The sequence below is a fragment of the Fringilla coelebs genome, assembly GCF_963513975.1.
Source record: "Fringilla coelebs genome assembly, chromosome: 3".
Taxonomy (NCBI): domain Eukaryota; kingdom Metazoa; phylum Chordata; class Aves; order Passeriformes; family Fringillidae; genus Fringilla; species Fringilla coelebs.
The window spans coordinates 97,697,049-97,710,622 of NC_140030.1; the positions used below are offsets into that span (position 1 = coordinate 97,697,049).

Here is a 13,574-nt window from a genome sequence, read left to right on the forward strand (position 1 = left end):
ATGATAAATCAATATGGTGCATTGGTTTTACAGATATTAAGAGTTCAGGACCTGCACTAACAGGGCAATTTAAACATGCTGAGAAAGGACAGTTTTCATTTCTATCTGAAAAGGCTTCCTCTTTTGCTGATAAAGTACATCCTCCCTCACCCACAGTAACTGAAAGCACTTTCTCTCAAAGCCAGTTCATAAGTTTCTTTCCTTTCTTCCTTTTACAGAACTACAGAAGAACAAGAGTTTATTGATTTTTATAAAACACTACTACATACAAACAGACAAACGTGCTTAAAAATACTGTATTTCAAGCTTTATTGCACTCAGTCCCAAGAGTTTACCTGCCTTGCTGGGAAAGCTGCTTACAGCCTGTTAAGGGTCAGGACAGAAGATTATTTAATTAGGTGGCAGCCCTAACCCTGGGATAACAGAGAGGGGAATGCTGACAAATTGCATCCAGCAAGGTTTGTGAGTCAGGAATGTTTCTATGAAGAGTAGCGCAAGGCAAGACAAAGAAGAATATGCTCAGGACATCAAAGACACATACGATATTAAAAAATCCTCAAAACCTTGAGACAGAGCATCACAAATAGCACTTTCAAAGAAATATGCTATGAAATGAGCTAGAGCCCAGACACATAAACAGCAGCATGGAAACTGTTTTCCAGACATTAGGTCAAGCGCTGTGCAAGCCACATCACAATGGTTAACAACACTGAAGATCCCAAACAGATACAGAGTTTACATATTCACCTATCTGTAGTCTTATCAGTTTCCATCCACATGGAGACAGATGTTTTTTACTGTGAGGGTGGTAAGACCCTGGAGTAGGTGGCCCAGAGGGGTGGTGGAAGGCCCATCCCTGGGAATATTCAAGGTCAGATTGGACCAGGCCCTAAACAACCTGGTATAATTGAAGATGTCCCTGCTTATGGTGGACATTGGTGGCCCCTTGGCTGGACTAAGTGGCCCCTAAAGGTCCCTTCCAATTTAATGATTCCATGCTGTTATGATCCTAGTTTGAATGGTTGTAATTATGCTGCAGCTGAGCTTTACTTCCAGCAAAAAATGACAAAGCAATGTCTGACTCTTACTCTAAAAAAAATATCACATATCAATATTTTCAAAAATATTAGTCAGAAATACAGGAACCATAATGCAAAGCATCAAATGCAAGTCATGGTTTTCTACAGACTCTTACCTACACACTAATAAATACCATCTTTCATTTTTAACTTCTTTTATAAGTTAGATAGAAAAGAAAAGCAACTTGGACACATTCAAACAGAAGGGAATTAAAAGTGCACTAGTTCTTCTTTGTACTGCATCTAGAGGTTCAAAACTATTAGCAGTGACATAACTGCATTGCGAGATTAAAATTGTATTTTCCCAAGTTCTTGGCTCTACTTGGAACTCAAAAAAGTAACAAATAAGGTATTATGTTACTCATTTCTGTTTATTTTAATCTCATTACATTATTCAATAGAAATTCTAGCTTCCTTCTATTTAATTTAGCTTATTTTTTTACTCTAGATTTACATCTGCTAGATACAGCTGCAATGACAGAGATGCAAGGAGCAAGACTGTTTTACATCAGAATTCCTTTTCCTCTTGGAGATCTCAAGTTATTATTTTTTGGCTAGAGGCCAGTCAGTTTTAATGCTAGCTTTTAGTGAAATCTAGGAATATTTTATCCCTAGACATCCTATATTAGGGTTTTTTTCCCTTAAAAGAAGAGACATCCTAACCATCTGTATCTGTTAATAAAAACAGGCAGAAAATTCCTTCCCTGGACCAGATCATTTTCTGATGTATAAACACCCACTATGGCCAGGCCCAGGTTCTTACCAGATTGTTTTGCTGATTTGCTCTTAACTCACATCTTACACTTGTGTTTTAGTGGTTGTTTTGTTTTCTTCTGGTGCAAATTACCACCATTCAGTTTCACTCATCAACACCACATTTACTTCCTTACTTTTGTCAGACTTTTCTGTGCAATCTCCCTGACCCACTCTTGGTTCTTCCTGCTAAAGCTTCCCCCTTGCTGCATATCAGTTTGGGAACAGAGCATTCATCAGTCATGAACAGTTTCTAAGAACTGCACATTTATTGTTCTGCTTTGCTTCAGTCTTGTAGAACAGAACAACTTTTGATCTATTCTTGAACTCCACAGTCACCCTTCATTTATGTAGGTCCCTGAGCAGACCTCCCTATGGGAGATTCCCATTCCTCTTAGTATTTGTGCATTTAATTTCAAGATTCCCAGTTTCTCCATGCACTCTAAAGGTAACCTTTGTTAATCTTAGATCAGCTCAGACTCCCACTAATAGGGCAACAGTGATGAGGCAGTTCCTCTTCCAGAAGGAGCTGAAGGGAGAGGATATTCCATTTTAGACTGGAAAGCTCATGCTCTCAGCTGTGGTTCTAAAAAAATAACCTGGTTTTAAAGCAACAATCCAGTCTTCCCTTCTCCTATGAATTAGCTCACCATTCACCTTGAACTTGACAGAATTAATTTCCATTTCCCTGGCAAAGCATCTAGCTATTGAGAGCCAATGAACAAATGCCTGAAAAACATCAACATGGTACCAAGTCTTCTCTTTGGCAGTATCAACACAACTATACATAATTATTATTTTCTCATCACCACCTCATTTGTTACAGTGTTATGTGCTGCGTCATGGTGCTCCAGAACAAACCCATTTAGCAGAGAAAGGCAAAAACACCAAAGGAAATGTGGAACCACACCCTCTTTATTAACTATTTTATTTTACCCTTCACAGAGGTTTTTAAAGGTGTCATTTGTCCTACTTAAAACTTCACAATATATAGAGATCACTCCCTGAGGGCCAGCCTTACTTATGCAAGCAGTTGCATTGCCCTAAATCTTGCCTCAAAGGGGTTACTGAGACTACATCCTTCATCTGAGTTTGCATTCAGCTCAGTCATTTTATTTTCTAGACTATGCAGGGTACAAAGCTGGCATGAAACAAAGATACATGCAAACACTTTTAAGGATTATCTCACCACTGCACAATTCCTTTAGTTTTGTAAAATTAACAGTACTGAAACACCATACTCTAAAAATCTGCTAAATATGGGGGTTGGACTAGATGTTCTCTAGAGGCCCCTTCCAACACTAAATACTCTTATTCTTTACCAAGCAGCTTCGAGCCTGGATAGCCTCTTGCAATACAACATTAAAAACCTGAGGAAAATAACAGCCAGAACATAGGAAGAGCAGCCACTTTTCAAAGGCTTGCTTCCAAATGCCTCCTTGCACAGAGTTTCCTCCCATGGATTTTTTTTTTCCCCTTTTGCAAAACACAGAAGTCGCATGAGGAAGCTCAAGCAGCAAAGCTTATAAAAATACATACATACACATGCACACATACATATATATAAAATAATTATGCATATACTAATATATATATACGGTTTATAACTGAAGGAGAACAGCCTAAGCAGAGGGTGTTTGGGAGAACACAGACAACCAGCAGCTCCGGCAGTTTTCCTGAGGGAACATTTTCCTGGGCAGAGGCCTGAAGGAGCAAAGATAACAATTGTTAGCACCAGTAGCTGTAGCAGCAATAAACTTTGAGTTTATTAAGGTATTTTTGTACTTATATCTGCTGCCCAGAAGCCATTCACTGTGGCCCCACAGTCACACTTAGCCAGGCCCAGCACTGAAAATGATCACACATGCATCTGTCAAACCATACCAAGGGAAAAAAAAAAAAAAGGTGTATGCCATCACCCTGATCAGTCCTGGTTTAGCAGCAAAAAGAAACAGCTGTGGTTTATAGTTAATATTTAACACAAAAGGCCCACTAAAAGGGACCTTCGGGCTGCCCCAAAATTCCCCTTTCCCCACCAGTTTATGAGGAGCAATTGAGGGACCGGGGGCAGCTTAGCCTGGAGAAGGCTCAGGGGGACCTCATTGCTCTCTCCGAGTAACTGGAGTCCGGCCTCTTCTGCCCTGCCTGCAGTGAGGGAACCTGAGAAAATAGCCTCAAACTGCGACAGGGGAGATTGGGATTAGATAGTAGGAAAAAAAGATTTTTTTCTCTGTTCCGGTGGCCAGACATTGGAACGGACTGCCGATGAAAGTGGAGGTATTTAAGTAGCGCCTGGACTTGGTACTGGGTGATGTAGTTCAGTGGCTTAGAGATTAGAGTTACAGTAGCAGCGCCGGGCTGCCGGCTGGACTCAGAGATCTCAAAAATCACTTCCGCCCGACAACCCCACAGCCGCCCCACCGCCATTTTAGGCTCTCAGCTCCCCACCCCCCCCGCCGATGATGTCATGACCTCGCCCCGCCCCCCGGCGCAGAGGAGTACCCGGATGTGAGAACCCCGCCCCCTCCGCCCCGCGCCAGCGCTCGCGCCCCCTCCCTCGCTTGCTCGCTCCGTGCGCGGGTCAGCGGAGCCTTTGCCGCAGTGACGGGAGCGGGATCGGCAGCGGGATCGGGAGCGGACTAGGAGTGCCAACGGCGGCGGCGACGCCGGACAACGCACAGCGAGGCCGGGGTCGGCGGATTCATCTGCGGGGAAGACGCCTGACGCCCACCCGCCGCCATGGTGAGGACCCTCCCTCGCTCCACTCCCTAGCTCTTCCCCCCTCCCCGCTCCTGCCCCGCTGGAATATTCCAGACCGGGCCGGGTCCCCCACCCCCGCGGCCCCACCACTGCTCCGCCTCGGCGCTGCCCTGCCCCTGACCCGGCTCCTCCCGCCCCCGGGTAGTCCGCGTCCTCCCGCGGGCGAGCGCCTCTTTGGGCTTGCTTCTCGGCTTTCCCCGGCGGTGGGCGCATCCCCCGCTCTCCTCCGCCGCCCACGGATCCCCGCTGGCTCTCCGCCTCCTCCCTCCAGCGCCTTGGGAGCGCTAGTCGGGCTCGGCCCTTCCCTTCCCCGGCACCCTCTCAGCTCACCCCCACCCGACCCTACCCGCGGTCTGGGGATTCGCGTCGCCCGTGCTGCGCCTTGTCTGTTCCGCGGAGGCACTGCCGGCCCCCGGAGCCGTTTCCAAACGAAACTCCAGCGATTTCGGCGGCGCTGCCGTGCGGGGGTTGTTTCGCAGCTCCGCGGGGTTCTCCCCCCGCCCCCGGTGCAGCAGCAGTAGCGCTGTGCTGTTCGTATGCGGACCGGAAAGCTGTAATATACGTAGTCCAATGGACGGGATAATGTGCGCTGGAACTGGGCTGGGGCGGAAAGCTGACACTTGACATACGATGGGTACTCGGGGTCTGAGGCTGCGGGAGTGCGATGTGTCCAGCTGTGTGTGTGTGCGAGAGTCGCTCTGTTTTTTCAATCATGACGGGTTTAAATTTCCTTTTTTCTGCTGTAAAATTGACCTGGAGATACAGTATGGAGTCGTGTAGTATTTTACGTCGACACTAGGGGTGTCTGGTGCTTTTCACCGCTGTCAAGAAATCAACGCCCTGTTTTTTAATAAACATTTATTTTAACCTAAATTATCCAGTACCCTGGCTGAAGGAAGACGTGACAATATTTTTGGTTTTACCGCTGGAGACGTACGAGTAGTTTAAATTTTTTTAATTGGTTTTGTTTTTGTTTTTTTTTGTTTTGGTTTGGTTTTAACCCTTTCAGAGCAAGGCCAGCTGGTTATCACATTGCATGTTAGACCTCCGAGGGCCTGGAAGTCAAAAATGGGTTTCCTTTTGTTTTTAAGCGGGCATTGTAGTCTTTTCTTTAAAAAATAAAGTTACGGCAGAAACTAATGTGCCATGCTCAGCCTGTTTTTGTGTGTACACTTCAATAGATGTGCATTTGGAGGAGTGCTTTGAAGTGTTTAAAGCTTTGGTTTCGGTTGGGAGGACATCAAGACGGTGGGGGGTGGGGGGAAGAAAAGTTCATATTTCGAGAACAAGGTATTAATGAATTTGAGGCTTAAAAAAATTATTATCACTTATGCCATGGTTGTAGTACTGGTAATTACTTTAAACGTATAGATCATCATGAACAGTGATCATTTTCCACACAGCAGTTGTGCTCATCCTGCCAGTAGTTGGATCTTCTGTGAAAATTTTGTTCTCAAAGACCGGCCAGATGTGATACACTAACGAATATAAAAGGAAAGAAATATTATTTAACTAGGATGCCCGTGTGTGTCAGGAACCTTTAATGAACTTAACTTTCATGTATTACTACCTTTGATTATTTTTTCATCTGTTCTGTTGTAATTAAAGCTTTTTTATGATCTTTTGATGATGTAATCATTTTGATCATTACTTCATTACTTCCTGAATAGTATTTGTGTATGATGCATTACAATGTAGAAATACATATACTGGGAAAAAAGATGTTATGTTATGAACGTTATCTCTGCCAGGAGAGGTGCTTGTTTTCTCAGATAAGCAGAGCACTACTGTAGTTGTATCACTACACTGGTTCTGGTGCCACCTGATCTTAGGTGCCTTTTCATCTGAAAATCAATATAAAACTATACATTAACAAAAAACACACCCAGCATTTAGTTTAAGTTGCTATTCTTTTTTTTTTTTGTCATTAATCAGGGGATGTTTTCATTGAAAGAGTTCAATTTTAATGGAGTAAATCTTGTTTCAACCCTTATGGTATTAGAGAAATTCCTTTTTCACAGTCTGGAACAACATTTCTTTTATGTTCTTGCAGAATGAGAGAGCTGACAGTAATCGTGAAAAAGAGGTGAATGTATTGTGTTTGTAGTAGGTAGCTTGAGATAAAACAAAAACACCTAGTGAGTCAAAGAATGTTCTTCTGGATGTTTAGGTATAGCTGGTTCTAAAATAATCTGTCAGAGCATACGATGACAAGTCCATTACATAATGCTGGAAGTAATGTTGATAAGCTATTTTTGTCAGAGTTGACTTAGCAAGTTTTTCCTATGAGTAGTGTTTTCTAGGAAAAGGTAAATAGCACTGATAAAGGCATTAAATGATCTTAGTTTTAGATAAATTCTGTCTTCTTGGGATGGTCTGTGTTCTGTTTCATATCCAGATCTTGAACTTCATAGATGTAGAAGCCCCAGAATTCTACAGGAATCACCCAAAACATGTTACATCATGCATCTGTCTTAACTAGTCTCTTATTCAGTTGTTTTGACTCACTTCACTTGAGTACTAGTGCCTCTGGTGCATTTTCTCTAGCCGGAACTGATCTAACACTGGTTCTAAATTATTGGAGTGAAGAACCTCCTAAACAGGTTTGGTTTTGTTTTGTTTTGTTTTTTTTTTTGCAATAAAATGAAAAAACAACCCCAGAAGACCATCTGAAACAATTCTTTACTATTTAGCAGGGAGGGTATTACATGCTTTGCTTATTAGTTGAACAAAAAGCTATTAGCTATTTAGTTATTCCTAAACAGGAAGATAGAGCCTGTTGGTGGAGAGGGGAGAAAAAACTTTTTAAAAAGTAATTCTATTTTTTCACCATTCCTGTGGTAGAAGTAGAATTCTGGTTTTATATGGTTTAACTATTAATTTAACAATAGAGAGAATGACAGTTGAGTAGTTGAGGGGAAAATGGTTTGCGGTAAGCATACCTCAGAAGCTTCAGTATATTCATCACCTAAGGCATCTGGCTTAGCAGGTGAAAGGAAAATTTTAAGGGAGTGGATTAATAACACCTAAGTTGTAGAGTTTGCTCATATCTTAAAGTAGATGGGACTGTCTTCTGTCTATCAGTGCCAGGAGAAGAGAATTCAGTAATTCTGGTATTTCTGAGGAAATGAGATGAGGCAGAAATGCACATTTTTATGCCAAACCATTTCTCTTTGTCTGCTTCTACCTCCTCACAGAATGGATCACCTGGTTCAATCTCCCTGCTCTCAAGCAGGGTCGTCCTGGAGCGCATTGCACAGGATTGTGCCCAGATAGATGGTTCTGGAATATCACTAGGGAGGGAGACTCCACAACCTCTCTGGGTGTTCTGTTCCAGTGCAGGGTCACTTCACAGTAAAAAATTCTTCCTCTCTACCACACAGAGCCTGGTCCATCCTTCTGGAACACTCCCTTCAGATACTGATACACATTGATTAGGTCCTGGCTCCCTCAGCCTTTCCTTCTGAGAGGTACTCAGCCCCTTAATCTAGGTGCTGAGTTGGTGCTTACCTGGCAGTGTTACAGAAGAAATAGCTTTTTTTAATTGTAGGTGTCCTTAATAATGTTCCACTGTAATTCATAAATTAATCTTGCATAAGATTTTTCACATTGCTATGAGTTTTATTCTTCTAGTTTGAAGAATTGTTTTGCTTTCCCTCCGCATTTTTGCTGCCTGTATTTAGCAGTGTTTCACTACAGAAAACTGTATCCTCTCCTGAAACATTTTAAATCTGAATGGTAGTTGAGCATAAAGTTCTGTCAGTTGGACTCAGTAATCTCAGAGGTTTTTCCAACCTAACTGATTCCATTATTCCAAAGACTTTTGCTTTAACTAAATGAAACGATGATGAAAAATTGTTTTCATGGAAAAGCATTTTTTGTAATTTGAGTTAATATGTGACTTCTTGAAAGCAATTTGCTCTCAATTTCCTTGCCCCTCCTCTTCCTTGCCAAGCCTGTTTTCCCTTCTCTGTGTAGTATCATTTGTCAAGTTGTAATTGGGAGAAAAATCAGTAAAAAATTAGAACAGTTCTTTGTTCATTGGCAGCCAGTTCATCAAGTGACACATTTTCCAGTTTTCCATTGTTGTGTTCTTCTGGACTATATGTTTTTCTGTTTTCCTGACCTTGTTTATTTCTCTGTGTTCCTTACGGAAGGACCATGGGGGTAAAGGGGACTGGCTGTTTCCATACTTCCTACATGCTATTTCTTTGTCAGAATCAGCAGAAACAGAGAAGTTGCTACTGTGTGATGTCCTTGTCATGACCCAAGTCTGCTGCTGGAGGAGTGAGCACTGTGAGGATGAGGGAGTAAAAACTGAGATGCTGGGGAAGGAGTGATGGCAGGAATATGTTGGCATAAAAAGAGGAGTAAAAAGTGCTTGTGCTTAACGGTTACGCAGCTGGAACCTCTGAGCAGGATACCATTAGAAAATAAGCATCTTGTTTGACTTGCAGGACTGTGTTAATTAAAATATAGAAAAGTTGGAGTTCTTGAAACAGTTGGAATTTTATTGGCTGACATGTTTATATAAATTACTTAAATATGTTCTTTCTTTCCCAAAGACCGTAAGAATTTAACTTGCTGTGCTCTTGTGAAGCCGGTAAATATTGGTCTTGTTCTGCAAATGGAACAGGTTGAGGTCATGGCAGGGTAATAAACTTATTCTAGGTCCTTGTTATTGTTTAGAAGTTAGCATTAGTATGTGGTACTAGCAATGTGTGTTTGTAGCTTTGAAATTAAATATGTCTAAATCAAATAAACTGTTACAAATTTAGGAGTCTTGTGATTTGGAGTTAAAATGCAGCCACTAGACAATGTGCTGTGCATTGTCCATTTGGCTTAGGGCCTGTGATGGTGTTCAGTAGTTAGTGGCTGCCTTCTTCCAACCTCTTTGTAATAGTGTTTTAGCCACTTAAAGTGACTGCTTTTAGAGATTAGAGCTGGAGATAGGCCTTTAATATCTTGCAAAAGCTACTCTGTTTCTTAGTTGTCAGTGGCCTCAAGTAATCTTGACACCAGTAGTGTCAGAAAGATCAGCTGCAGAGATTGCCTTAATGTGCTGAATGAAGTGGGAAAGTCTTGAACATGCACCAACATCTTTTAATCTGTGATAGATCTTTTGATATACCAGTTCAGGTATTCTGGGAAAGTCCAGGACTAGAAGGAGCATATTCTACTTGGTGTAGAATTTGTGCATACAATTTTTGCATGCAATACAATTATGTAGCTAGATTTTTTTGGTCCCTGGATGAAATAATGTACTTACTTAGTAATATTGAGATGATTTTAACGAGGGCTAAGCTTAAATTATGTCTTTTGTCTCTATTCAGGTCCTACATATGTAATTTGAGTGGCAGAAGTCTGTGGAGAGTTAGGTTTTCTTAAAATTTCAGGTGTGTCTAAGAATAAAACCCCAATCGTTCAAGTGAAATAATTTCTGGAGTGTCATTTCTTCTTAATTTTGACATTTTGTGTAGCTTGAATATTTTAATTTGATAGCTATACTTTATTAGGCTTTTTCCATATAGACAGTGTTTTATATGTTGCTACAAGCACTTTAACTGCTTGGGCAAAACTGTGTTGATGATACAAAACAGGCTGGAGACTATATCTGACTCACTTGTAACTTGACAGTCATTTGGCCCTGCTGCTGATACTCCCTTCCCCAATTAAGAAAGAAATCTAGTGATACAAATAATCCTTAACTGCATTAAAGAAGTCTTGGAAACCCATTAAATGTGTTGGATTAAAGGCAGCATTTTGTAGGAACTCCCAGTAGAAATCTTGGCTTTTGAGCTGTAAACAGGTTGTGTCAGTAAATATTTGCAAAGTCTGTGTTGATGAACATTTTTAAGCAAACTTAAGGCACAGAACTGAAACTTGAGTCAGCTTAAAGTTACAATAGTTCCTAACTTAGGTAAGGTAGGAATTTAAAAAAAAGTAGTAAGACATTTATGGAAGCAGTTCAGTCAAGTCAGAATTTGCGAGGGGCAGGAGAAGTAATGGGACAACAGATAGGAAGCCCAGAAATTAAGCCCAGGGTTGATATGTTCTGGGAAGAAACCAGTCTACTGGAAAAGTGGATTCAGCTGTGCTTCTCACTAGAATGCAATCCTAGTATCATCTTTAAATGCTGTGGAACTTTTTCTTCCTCGGATGTATTTGTGACAAATATGGAGATTTTTGCCCCCTATTTTCATCAGCTGTAAACTACAGGATTCTTTTTCTACCTCTTCTCTGTTGTTACCCTGTGAGTATCTCTTCTGTGTGCATTTATGAGATGTTTTGGTTTTTTTTTTTTTTTAATAAGTGGTAAAGGACAAAACCAGCTTGTTTCACTGCTAACCGTGTAGGTTCTGAATAGCATCACTGAAGTTGAAAAATGTCACTTGAATTCCCTCTGCTGAATGACACTATGGCTAGCAGAGAGGACTTTAAAAGGAGTTGTTTAGTTTGGTTTGTTGTTGGGGTTTCTTTTTCAATAAACTCCATGGCTATGCTTCAGGCTTGAGCTTGTGAAGAAGAGCTCATGTACTTTGTAGGCATGATGACTGAACAGCTTTTCAGTCTTGTGTATATAAAATGTTCCCTTGGGAAGTTTAATTTAGTATTGAGCCACTGCTAACAGGCTTAGCACTGTGGTATTTGAGCAGTCATCGGACAGTTTTGTTGATAATGCTAAAGTGACACTTCACAGATTTTTTTTTTAGATTAAAGCTTGATTGCATGTAGATCTGCTAACAAGTCTAGGAAAAAAATCTATGATAAATAGGAGAACTTCTAAGCAGCAGTAGTAAAAATGTCAGATGAATAAATAGACTTGATTTTTGTATTTGACTCAAGTAGACTATCTTGGCCCTCTAAAACTTTTCTTCTCAGAGGTATCAACTAAAATACCTGTTTGCCACCTGTTAAATTTGTTGAGTGATTGTTATAAAAGCAGTGTTAGTTTACCTGAAATATTTATTTAAAACACTGTTTATTTTATTAATTAGACTGAGGCATTTGCAGTAGGTACCACTGGTGTTAGGTTTTGTTTGTTTGTTTTCAGACAAATTTGATTGAAATGCATTGAAAAATCAGATAAATGTAATTTGTAAAATATGAAAGGTTAGTAAGTTTGACTCTTGTGTACTCTTGAATTTATAGTGCAGCTCTAGTGATGCTACTGAATTTTGCTAAAGGTCAGTTCTGAAAAATCCTCTTCAAGAGACATTGAAAAAATAGGATGATGAGTTAAAAGGTGGCCAGATACCCTTTTGTGGTGAGAAAAGAAGTCCTGTGTGTAAAGGGGTCTAAAATGGAATAGAATGAGAAGATGGTGGGTTTAGATGTTGGCATTTTAATGTAATGAGGTAGTAATAGTCTACTGCTCTATATCAGGGGACAGAACACATAAAGATTCCAGAAAAATTGGTTTTAGAGAAAGGGTGGGTTTTACTAGTAGCTTTCTCTACTTTCTCAGAGATATTGTGTAGCATCTGTGCAGTGCAGTAAATGTTGTGTCAAGTCAACCCTTGTTACCCAGTGTTTCACAAAGAGCTGCTAAACCACTTTGTTTAAAATTACAAGTGTTCTGTGATTTGCAGTTTGTATTACAGACTAGTATGCAAACGTATATGCTTTATATACTGCCTTTAATGCTTGCAAACTGCAAATTTTTTAAAGTTTGGCACATGAAGAGATAAGATGGTGAATAGCAGAAAAATGGTGGCCTGTAGTTCTGTGGACAGGTTGTGATTACGTGCACAATTGTGTCAGTCTTACCATGGTGCTGTGGACTGGATTCTTGATTGTGAGCAAGTGGTGATTATTATTGGAAGTCCCTGGGGCTCTGCAGAGGTGCATCTACTGGACTTATTTTGGAACCTGTAGACCCTATAAATACCAGTAATTTTTCTAGTGCTGCATTGCTTGTACTCTTGTGCTTGCTTTTACATACGTTTGCAACTTTATGTACATTTACTACTTAAGAAAATTTATGGCTCTTCAGGACAGCTGTTTATGGTTTTATTGTCAATTACAGCAATTAATAAGCTTTAAGTTCTGTCAGGATTAAGCAATCTTTAGCAAGTGCTGTAAATTTTTAGTTTAGATATCTTAGAACTATTCTGGTAATGAGATTTTGGATAATTCCTCAAACATATGACATGAATGTTTATAAGCTACTGAAATTGGTTTGGACTTCTAATTTAATCCTTTGAGTACCCTATTACTAGCTTGTAGCAAAAGTGATACTCAATATTTGCAAACCTGTTTGTAAGAAATAAATCAGTTCCTGTCCTGCAGAACTTAACATAAAATATTCTTCTAAATAGCATTTGAATATTGCTTAATATAACAAACTCCTGAATGGACATCACCTTAGTGTTATGACTAAAAATAGTCAGTACTTTCTCTATGACACATGTCATGAAAAGAAAATTGGTTTGAAGGTTTGAAATATTCCATAGTGGGGAAAACCTTAATTGAAAAAGCATTTGTGTTCTTGGTTTTTTGGGATTTTTTTTTTGTTGTTGTTGTTGTTTGTTTGGGGGGGGGGGTTGTGTTTTATTATGTTCCATTTTGCTTTCATTTTATTGGGAAATCTGTGATAATTGGAAGACTTTGGAAATTTATAATGCATCTTCAGAGCACCAATTTCTAATTTGTGGAAAATTCTTGAGTGCTGGAAATTAAGTATTCGCATTAGAATGGAAGCTGGTAATGCCAAAAAGACCTGTTTAATATTTTGTAAATTTCTTGATAATTACAGTGGATTTGATCCCTCTGTTTTGGATCATAGTGTTGGTAGGGCCTGTTTTCAAACCGTATGATTCAATTTTATTCTTTGTGAATCCTTGACGCATAAACGAAACCATTTAAACATTTTAAACTTGTTAAAATGTTTCCATTTATTAGCTGACAGCTGCAAGTTCTGATTAAGTTATTTTCCTTTAGTAAAAAAGCAAAAGACAAAACTAGATTTAGTGCTAACAG

At 40.1% G+C, this 13,574-nt stretch overlaps 1 protein-coding gene across 1 annotated transcript in view; it reads left to right on the forward strand.

The window, feature by feature from the left end:
• Positions 1-4,365: 4,365 nt before the first annotated feature.
• PPP3R1 (protein phosphatase 3 regulatory subunit B, alpha) overlaps positions 4,366-13,574 on the forward strand; it is a 38,612-nt gene continuing 29,403 nt past the window's right edge. The window contains exon 1 of the mRNA XM_084202973.1: positions 4,366-4,574. Within this exon, the coding sequence (XP_084059099.1) occupies positions 4,572-4,574 (3 nt within the window). The 5' untranslated portion in view covers positions 4,366-4,571. The remainder of the gene's footprint in view (positions 4,575-13,574) is intronic.